This window comes from Cucumis sativus, chromosome 4 (genome assembly GCF_000004075.3).
Source record: "Cucumis sativus cultivar 9930 chromosome 4, Cucumber_9930_V3, whole genome shotgun sequence".
In the NCBI taxonomy this organism is placed as follows: domain Eukaryota; kingdom Viridiplantae; phylum Streptophyta; class Magnoliopsida; order Cucurbitales; family Cucurbitaceae; genus Cucumis; species Cucumis sativus.
Genome location: NC_026658.2, coordinates 24,997,535 through 25,007,457, shown reverse-complemented (window position 1 = coordinate 25,007,457; position 9,923 = coordinate 24,997,535). Strand labels below are relative to the sequence as shown.

Sequence of the window (9,923 nt, the reverse complement as noted above, 5' to 3'; positions counted from 1 at the left end):
TTCAAAAAAAATATACTAACCAGTATAAGGTCCACATTCATTCATTCATTTCCACCATCACTTTCTTCTCTTTTAGAGTAACATCATTTCATTATTCCATTTCTTCACTGCAAAGCATCTTTTGTTCATTCAAAACAAAACCCACTCTGCAATGATAGATATTACATGTATTTTCTTCTTTTGTATTGTTTTTTGTTGGAGTTACTCTAAAAGAATTAGTGTTATGTGTTTGCCTATTTGTGTACTGTAATTGATTACAACTCTACTAACCTCTCCTGCCCTCTTTCTCTATTCTGACCATTTAACCAAATTGTGTTCTTCAATATCCAAACACATCCAATGCTAAACGTAACAAAGGCCGCAACGAACTCGGTGCGAATTTTCTTGCAAATAGAGAGCAAATGGAGGAGGTGCCATTGTTGTAACTGCAGTTCTGACCGTTTACTATTCTTGCTAACAACTCTTCTGTAATGTCCCGTCGTCCAAATGTTGCGGGGTGAGGGCCTCCTCTTGACCAATCCACCCATGTGAGGCTTCTGTTGGCTATAACGTCTCCTGCTTCTATTGTGAGCATTGTTGGGAAATAATGCTCGTCGACATAGCATGGCGGTCGACAGAATTGTTCGAATTTTTTATAAAATTTGGTGTCTTGTACTATGCTGATTGCAAGTTTACGGTTTACTTCAAACCATTGGGAACCTTTTCGCCATTCTGTGATGTTTACCTCTGGTGCCATGGCATCCCTATATCGTCCTCTCCCGTAAGGTCCAAGGTCGTCGAATGAACCAACAAAGCTATATTTGGATTCCTTTAGGTATTTGTATATCACACTGAAATTGAAGAGAGGAATGCATGATTCCGAGAGGAGAATGAACCATTCGTTGTTGATGTCGAGCAGCGCATTGGCTAGGAGTCTTTTCTCTGCATCACATATACTCATTCTTCCCCATTCTGCAACCTGCCAAAATAGAATCAACAGATATTCATCATAACATTCCCAAATGTATAACATCAAAAAGCTTGATGGGTAAACTACAATTGAGGATTAACACAAATTAAAAATCAATAAAATGACCATGGCCAGCACATGGACCAAAGTTATTAATGTTTGATCATGGTTAACATACTCTGTTTATCATAATGTGAAGAGAGAGAGAGAGAGAGAACACAGACAAGTTCCAAATATTTTAGTCGACCAATTAAGGAGAGAAAACATTTTAGCATAATAAAAGTCCTAGAGTTGAACATAGAAATTTCAAAGGTGCCCATCACATTCAAAATGACTTTTCCTATTGAATGTGAAACCTGTTAATACCATATGTTAAGACAAGTCTCAACACTCCTCTTGTTCAAGCCAATAAGCAAATATTATGGTTTACTCATAATCCGCTTTACCATTCTAATGTAAATCACAAGCCCATTCAAGCATCATTCAGACCATTTTTAACATGTTAGAAACAAGGGAATAGAACTAGTTTCAACTAATTTCATAAGGGAACAAAACCATCAGTAGTTCAAGGAACAATGTGGAACAACAAACTGATTCTCAAAAGAGCTTATAAAGCAATGATTGACGAAAGCAAAACCAAATTACTTCATTGGTGGTACTAATGTACAACAGAAAGAAACCAAAACGTACCTGGCTAGGAATTTGTCTCCCATGAAACACAGAAGCGTGAGAGAAATTGGGTTTGAATGATGGCAGAGAGTGAATGTAAATTGAAAAGAGGGCATGATGTCCTCTCAGAAATCTCTCCCAAAGTGGGGCAAACGGCAATGGACCTTTAGTCAAGAACATAAAAGCAATTTTGGGAACCCTTTCAAAAGGGTAATTCTTAATCTGAGGTGAAAACGATGCTCTCCAAAACAACTCCTCATCCGTCATTGAATGCATCAAATTCACCGAAGGCTTAATCCACTCACTCAAACTAATATTGAATTCCTCCAAACAAGGAAGGAAATTGGACTTAACCGTCATCAGAGCACTGTCAACCCCAAAACGACGGATCGTATACAAACTAACAACTGAGAACGCAACACAAAGAACCAAAAACAACACGAATAACTGAAGTAACCTAAGGGGCAACGGCCTAGCTTGGTTGGTCCGGTTTAAAGGTACATGGTCTTTCCCTTCTTCCAGAGGCAGAACTTTCGATTGCATCTTCAATTAAAATCGAAACAAAACAACCCCTTTCTGGGTAAGCCAAAATCTAAGAGTATCGCTACCCTTCAAATCTATTCCGGTGATCGGGTTTTGTTCCAACGAACAAACCACCAGAAATCCTGATTTTCATCTGAAGGAGGCGATGAAAGCGGGAAATGGCTGAAATGTTGGAATCTCGGAAAAAACTGAAAAGATATTGATGAAGTTAAAGAAAACATGGAGAGAAGCAAAAGGAAAAGTTTTGCATGGTGGGTTTTGAAGAAGACCCCATTTTGAAAAAGAACCAGTTGAAGAATTTGGCGGTGAATCGATGAAGAAGAAGAAGAAGAGTGTAAAGGAGTTGGAAGTGGATGTTTACGAGAGTGAGAGGAAGGAATGAAATGGTTGAGAGAATGAAGAAACAAGAAATTTGATCTGAGGAATTTGAAGAATGTTTTTGGTTTCCATAATCTGCGGCCACTCAGATTGGGAAGAATGGCGAATGTCAGTTACGACTACGGCTCTCAGTTTGCTTTTGAATCGAACTCTTGTTCCCAACACGAAACAAAATCAAAATCAAAACAAACTCCACACTCTTTCACTTTACTTTTAAAAATTTATTCTCTCTTTGCTTACTTTTACCATTTCCTTTGCTTTCTTCGCCCAATCAAATATGAATTCTCTACGCCTTCAAATCTTTCTCATCTTATACATATTTATTTTCATTCACTTATTAAACTTTATTAACATCTACCTTTTGCATTGCTTCAATAAATTCATAAATCTAAATTCATATTTCTATATCCTGCTTAACTCGAAAATGATCAAAAATAGCAAATTTGACAAATAGCATATATCAAAATTTTAGATTTTTATCATTAATAAAATTTAAAATTTTGAAAATTTTGATTCCTATAAATTTATTTAAATGAGTTAGATTTAATTTTAAATGAAACGAAAATAAAATTATTATAAATTAACGAGTATCAAAATTTATAATATTTCGATACATTTATTAATTAGGATTTTAACTTTTTAGAAGAATTTAAGAATTTAATTAATCAAACTTCAAAATTTAGAGTATAAAATTGGAAGTTTTCTTTTTCCAATAAAGTTTGTTTAATTAATGATTTTGGCAACCATTAGTACATCAAAAAGAGTTAGTTCAATGTATAATTAAGCATTCAAGGAAGGTTTAAATGGCAATCAGTCAACTTATTGCATCAAAATACATTTTATTTTCATCTTTTTTGTTTTTGGAAAAAGAAAACCATTGTATAACTTATGGATTTTTTTTTTCTAATTTGGCATATAGTACACTACAATAAATGAATCATTCATATTGAAATAAATGAGTCATTCAATACTATCATTTTAAAATGTCAATAACAACCACACGAAAGAAATCAAATAAGGTAAAGTATTCAACCTTACAACTAATTTGTTTTATACGATTTTTAATGTGAAATGAATAAAATATCTACATTTCATAGAAAAAAATATGATAAACTTTTGTCTTGATTGATTTTTTCCCCAAGGTAAATAGTTAGTTTTTACTTTGTTATTTTCTTAAAAAAAAACTTATTTTAGGATAATTAATAAATGTACATCAATATTTTAAAATATATATAGCACCATCAATATTTTAAAATATATATATATATAGTGTTTTTCCAAACATAAAAACAATTAACAAATTATTTCGGTTTTAGTAAAAGAGAAAATTAATTATATTCTTTTTTACGAAGGGTAAATAATTATCCAATATTCTATTTTGATAATTTATTATTATTATTCTTCTCGACTTAAATGTTATTTATGCAAGCTCTAATCTAATGGTTATTTGTTTTATTTATATACATATGATTATTGGTTGACTTTTCTTTTGAAATAAATTATTGGATGATTTTGCAAACTATATTTAATTATTATTGTGAAACATTAAATTGACACTCATACGTTTTCTTTTTACTTATAAGTCCATATACTCTCAATTCTACTCTCCCATACATTAGTAATATTACGATAACATTTATATTACAAATACTATTAAGTCGATGTTGTGTTGAATGACAATAGTCACATGTCTTTCTATCAATAGTGGTCATGTAATTTATCTCATGTTTGTCAAATTGCTTATAAAAAGTAGAATATGATGGAATTGTAAGATGCTACCGTTTCTAAATTAGTTGAAGAAGGTGGAGAAGTTTTAATTTTCTTATTTCTTTATTTTATCATTTATTTATTATTTTAATATTAGATTTTCTCATTTTTGTACTCGGTTTTCACAACAATTTGATTATTATAAAGTTAAAAATTGAATAACTTGTTATTTTCCTTCTTTTGTTTAAAGAAAATTCAATTATTTTTTAACCGTTAAACAACTGAGTAAATGAAATTAATACTACTTTTAGGTTAATCCACCATTTTATTGTATTACAACATTTTAATGAATTAAAAAAATATAACAAAATCTACTAATGATAGACCATATCTTACTTTTTTGAACGTTATAAACTTCTATTAACAATAAAGTCTATTTGTATTAGTAATAGAAGCGGAAATTGTAAATAATATTCATATTTTATCTTAGAAAAAATTTAGCATCATCTTATCGTTTCTTTTTATTTTTTAATCCATATTGATTCCCTTCTAATAATTTTAAAATTTTAAAATAATTTTATAGGCTTTTCATACATTCATTTTCGAAATTATTTTAAATTTTAGAGAGTTGTTCAATATGACATTTTATAAATGGTTAGAAAATTTTAAATTTAGCTCATTTGTTTGTCTCATTTCTCCATATATTCTTAAGTTATTTTAAAGCATGAAAACAATATTTTTAAAGAAACATAGTAGAATGGTAATTATAGAATACGATCATAATCAAAATGCATACATTTGTCTCATACACTATGGAATGGTGAGAAAATATATATTTTACATCTCAGAGGAGCTCTAATTAGAGATACCATTGTTTTTTGTACCGAAGTTCCTATAAAAAATTAAAAATTGGAAATGTCTTACCTTTGAGTGCAGTTTGAAATATTGATTTACATAATTGGAAATAACCAATTAGGTTTACGATGAAACCTAGAGATCGATCACTGATCCAATTTGAGTACCTTCACATGATAGATCTCAACAGTAAATTAAAGAGTAACGACAACAAGTGATTGAGTTCAGTAATTTCTCATATAATATTATTGACTCTGGAGATATAGTAATATGGAGAAGACTAAATTATCTTAAGCAATAACAAAACTAGAAGTATCTCTTATTTCAAAGAGAGGAAGACGTGAGTCAAAAATTCATATAAAACATTCTTGATTAAAAAAAAAGAAAAAAAAAGTGAATGAAAAATCCCAATGAATTGAATTGGGTTCATGAATGTAAGAAATAATGAGAATTCTTAATCTCTCTTCATTCTAAAATCCGTCCTCCTAAATTGCATTGATTTATCCTGAAGATTTCATTTTAATTGGAATTTCGTTATTCACCATATACGAGAATTCCCACTAAGCATCCATGGATGAATGGTTAAAGGGTCCAACTTAGAATTGGCGAATTCATAGGGTTCAATTCCTACTAGATTTGCTATTTAACAAGAGTTATTTGAATGAAAGAAATGTACAATTCGAACAATTAGTTTGAGTCTAAAAGTACTCGAACTCAACCAACTCACAAAAACTCCCGAGGAATCATAATTTAATTTTTATTTTGTGTATACAATGCGATTTCCCTATTTTTATTTTTAGTTCAACTTCAACATATATTGCAATGATACCAAAGAATGAAAGGATGTTGTAGCTTTCTTCCCAAAATTCAAATATTGTGGTTGCCCATTATGTACTATATTTGACCTAGCTTGTACCAATCGGGCTCTAATAGGCCCAAGCTTCTTTGAACTTCAAACCCACTTTGTTTCTCACCATAACTCGGTTCAACTACGACCTACATCTAGGGAGCTTATTTGTTCAGATAAGAAATATTAATGAGATTCAAAATGCATTTGATAAGTTATCAAAGTAACTTAAAATAAATTCAGGTTTCCTTTAATTCATTTAGGGCAGTACAATTATCTCAGCCAAATTCGATACTCTGTTAAATCACTTGACGACCCTCAATAATTTGTCATACTGTAGAAATCCAGTAATCTGCACACAAAAACTTGCTAGAAGCTTCACAATTTAAAGACTTTATCAAATCTTCAAGATCTTTTTTAAATCTCTTATCTCGTATACACTAAAAGCACTAAAGAAGATATCAAGAATTTTTTACCAAAGATATAAACTTTTGAATAACAACTATGAAGAATGGATTTTATGTTAAAGAGAACTTTTACTTTTTAGAGAGCCGAAAAGGAAGAACTTATTTATAATAAAATATTCCTAAATACAAGGAACATATTTTATCTTCGAGACAATTAAGAAAGATCTTTTAACTTCTTTTTAAAAGATATTTATAAAGGAAGATATTTTATCTTTCTTTAAATAAAAATAAAACTAATTTCATATTCCTCAAAAACAAGAAAGAAAAAAAAAGTCTAACACAATTGGATAATAAATACTTATTAGGATAGAAGGTAGAAAAATGAGAGAAAGAGACATAATATATAAAAGGAGTTACCAAGTTTAAATTCCCAATCACTCAAATAGAAACTTTGCTGGCATTTCCTATTTAGCCATATATGGTCTATCCATTAATTAGTTTTTATCATAGCCTTACTCACTTTTAACTTCCACAAGGGACTCTATGCATATATGGCTTTCGATTACATGGCAGAGAAATATTCATGTGTATGTATATATATGAACTCTTTGTTCTATTTTTCAAAGGGGAAAAAAAACAAGTTTGAAACTTTTCAATTGGGTTTTGTGTGTGTTTGGGTTAAAAAATGGGGAAGAGAAATGATGAAGTAGTGATGGTTTTAGCAATGGTGGGTTTGGTTGTTGGTGTTGCCATTGTCAATGTAAATGCAACCAATGTGGAGATGAATCTGTCTTTGCTGCAGATTGAGAATAAGTTGAAGCTTCTAAATAAGCCTTCCATCAAAACCATTTATGTAAATATAATATTTATCATTTTGTTATATTGTTTTATTTTTAATATTTTTATGTATTAGTAGAAATAAATAAATAAATAAATAAATGATTGTTTTAGTTGATTTGTAATTATTTTGCAGAGTGAAGATGGAGATATTATGGAATGTGTTGATGTTTACAAACAACCTGCTTTCGACCATCCATTGCTTAAAAACCATACCATTCAGGTTCTCTTTTTGTATATCTTTTGATACCTCTTTACATATAAACTTGATGTTTAATTATAAATCATTTAAACTAAAAAAAATTGACCTTCCAAACATACAACCACAATGTTTATATTAGGTAAACACTCAATACCGTATATATATATAACTTTAATTATTTACATTTAAGATAGGATATAAATTTAATTGGGAGTGACCTAAATTTGCCTAACATTCTTTATTAGTTTGTAGACATATAGAGCCCTTTGGTAACGTTCTCGTTCCCTGTTTCTTGTTCTTTGTTCTTGGTTTTCTGTTCTTTCTTCTTTTAGAACAAAAGACTTGAATGTGTTTAATAATTGTTTCTATTTTTTTTAAAAAAAAAAAACAGAAATAAAAATTTCAAACTTCAAAGTTCAAAAATAAAAATTTATGTTTCATTGCCATTTTAAATGGAAGTGAATCGATTATTCAAATGAATACTGTAAATTGAATGTAGATGAAACCTGATTTGAGCATAGATTTGAAGATGTCGAGTACACAAAATGAATCATTTGGATCGAGATTGTATCCATTTCAAACATGGCAAAAAAGTGGGAGTTGTCCCAAAGGAACAATTCCCATTCGGAGGGTTGGTAGAGAAGACCTATTGAGAGCCAATTCTCTCCATCACTTTGGCAAGAAATTTCCTTATGGAGATTCCAAACTCGGCCAAGAATTCAATCGTTCCGTATGTATATCTATAAATAATTGAAAGTTCATTCATTCATTTATTATGGATTCATAATTTAATGGATTAATTTGCTTCTTTGTTTTGTGTTAAATATGATATCATTAGACAGCTATCTTGATCACAACGGGAGTTAATTACATTGGAGCTTCAGGAAATATCAATGTTTGGAACCCTAAAGTTGATTTACCTAATGACTTCACAGCTTCTAAAGTTTGGTTAAAAAATGGACCTTCTGAGAAATTTGAAAGTGTAGAAGCAGGCTGGATGGTTCGTTTTATATTATATTACAATTACAATTAAAATCTCGTAATAATATTTAACATTAACAAAGTAAAAAGTATTTAGTATTTATATTTGCTTGGTACAGGTAAATCCCAAGTTATATGGAGATGCAAAAACTCGATTAAGTCTCTATTGGACCGTAAGATTAAGCTAATCAATTATGTATCCTCTCTCCTTTTTATTTGACATATAATAACCGAGGTTAATCAAGAATGTGTAATCACAAAGTTTTGTAAATTGGATTAGGTGGACTCTTACAAAACCACAGGCTGCTTTGATCTAACTTGTAGTGGGTTCGTTCAAACGAACCCAAGTGTCGCAATTGGCGCAGTCATTGAACCTTTGTCCTCCACAAATGGACAACAATACACTATCTCCATTGGTATCTTTCAGGTTGGTTATACAATTTAGAAAAAGACATTAATTATGTCTTATAAAATTACCTTTATTATTATCGATTGTTTTGGACCGTTCCAATTGTAGATTCTAGAAAGAAAGAAAAAATCACATCTTATACATATTTTAAAGACATATGTTTAGTTATGGTTTTGTTGAGATTGGTAATTGATGTATTGTAGGATCCACATTCAGGCAATTGGTGGTTGAAGTTTCAAGGGAACCCAGTGGGGTACTGGCCGTCAACACTATTCGGGTACTTGGACCATAGTGCGACATTAGTGGAATGGGGTGGAGAAGTGTTTAGCTCAAACATAAAGATAGTGCCACACACAGGGACAGGTATGGGAAGTGGAGATTATGCAAGTGGGCTTTACGAGTATGCTAGCTTTGTCAAAGAACCAAGAATTGTGGACTATTCTCTCCAATTGAAATATCCAGACAGAGTGGGAACTTGGGCTGATGAACCCTCTTGTTACTCTGTTGATAATTACCAACAATCATATACAACCGAACCCGTCTTCTATTTCGGTGGCCCTGGTCTCAGCCGTGACTGTCATTGATGTCATCTTCATCTACACCTCTTTTTCTTATCTTTTATATGTTTAAGCACAATAAAAAAAAAATTAATTAATTGATGTAACCTTTAATACAAGTTTTGAATCCAAACAATTAAGAAGCATATTTATCATCATCTTAATCCAACTGTTCTTTAACTTTGTGTGGGTGTGTGTTTATCAATTTTTTAAAACATTATGGAATATAATATTTAAAAGAAATCTCAACTCTCAAATTTAATAAAGCAATGATAGAAATGAAAACGATGTCGTTGCTTTGTTCCCAAACTCGAATGGATGGTCTTCATAGTCCGGCCCAATATGCATAATGCTGAGGTATCATCAGCCTCTTAAAGGCCCAAACACGTTTGAATTCCATGGCCCGTTTGTTTCTCATCATATTCTTTTTTGCAATTAAAATAGGAAACAAAAATTCTCATCTAAACCTTTTTTTTTTTGTATATTAGTCAATCTAAATATTCATTATTTATCTATATATCAAATGTTAGTTCTGTTTTCGATCATAATAGTGCCTTTTAATTTAGTCATACTAACACATAG

At 30.7% G+C, this 9,923-nt stretch overlaps 2 protein-coding genes across 2 annotated transcripts; one reads left to right on the top strand and one right to left on the bottom strand.

Annotated features, from left to right (window-relative positions):
- On the bottom strand, positions 1-2,161 carry LOC101205668 (glycosyltransferase BC10). The gene is made up of 2 exons (XM_004141258.3): positions 1,640-2,161; positions 1-958 (listed from the first exon to the last, which is right to left on the bottom strand). The coding sequence occupies exons 1-2, from the start codon at positions 2,159-2,161 to the stop codon at positions 320-322; spliced, it is 1,161 nt and encodes a 386-aa protein (XP_004141306.1). The 3' UTR covers positions 1-319.
- Positions 2,162-7,053: 4,892 nt separating this feature from the next.
- LOC101213587 lies at positions 7,054-9,487 on the top strand. The gene is made up of 7 exons (XM_004141371.3): positions 7,054-7,208; positions 7,329-7,415; positions 7,894-8,124; positions 8,233-8,394; positions 8,495-8,548; positions 8,656-8,802; positions 8,988-9,487. The coding sequence occupies exons 1-7, from the start codon at positions 7,068-7,070 to the stop codon at positions 9,366-9,368; spliced, it is 1,203 nt and encodes a 400-aa protein (XP_004141419.2). The 5' UTR covers positions 7,054-7,067; the 3' UTR covers positions 9,369-9,487.
- Positions 9,488-9,923: the final 436 nt, after the last annotated feature.

Bases quoted from the DNA above. Each gene is read 5' to 3' on its own strand.
- LOC101205668 (XM_004141258.3), bottom strand. From the start codon at position 2,161: ATGCAATCGAAAGTTCTGCCTCTGGAAGAAGGGAAAGACCATGTACCT. The intron at 959-1,639 runs GTACGTTTTGGT...CTATTTTGGCAG, and splicing joins GGAGACAAATTCCTAGCCAG to GTTGCAGAATGGGGAAGAAT.
- LOC101213587 (XM_004141371.3), top strand. From the start codon at position 7,068: ATGGTTTTAGCAATGGTGGGTTTGGTTGTTGGTGTTGCCATTGTCAAT. The intron at 7,209-7,328 runs GTAAATATAATA...ATTATTTTGCAG, and splicing joins CTTCCATCAAAACCATTTAT to AGTGAAGATGGAGATATTAT. The intron at 8,125-8,232 runs GTATGTATATCT...TGATATCATTAG, and splicing joins GCCAAGAATTCAATCGTTCC to ACAGCTATCTTGATCACAAC.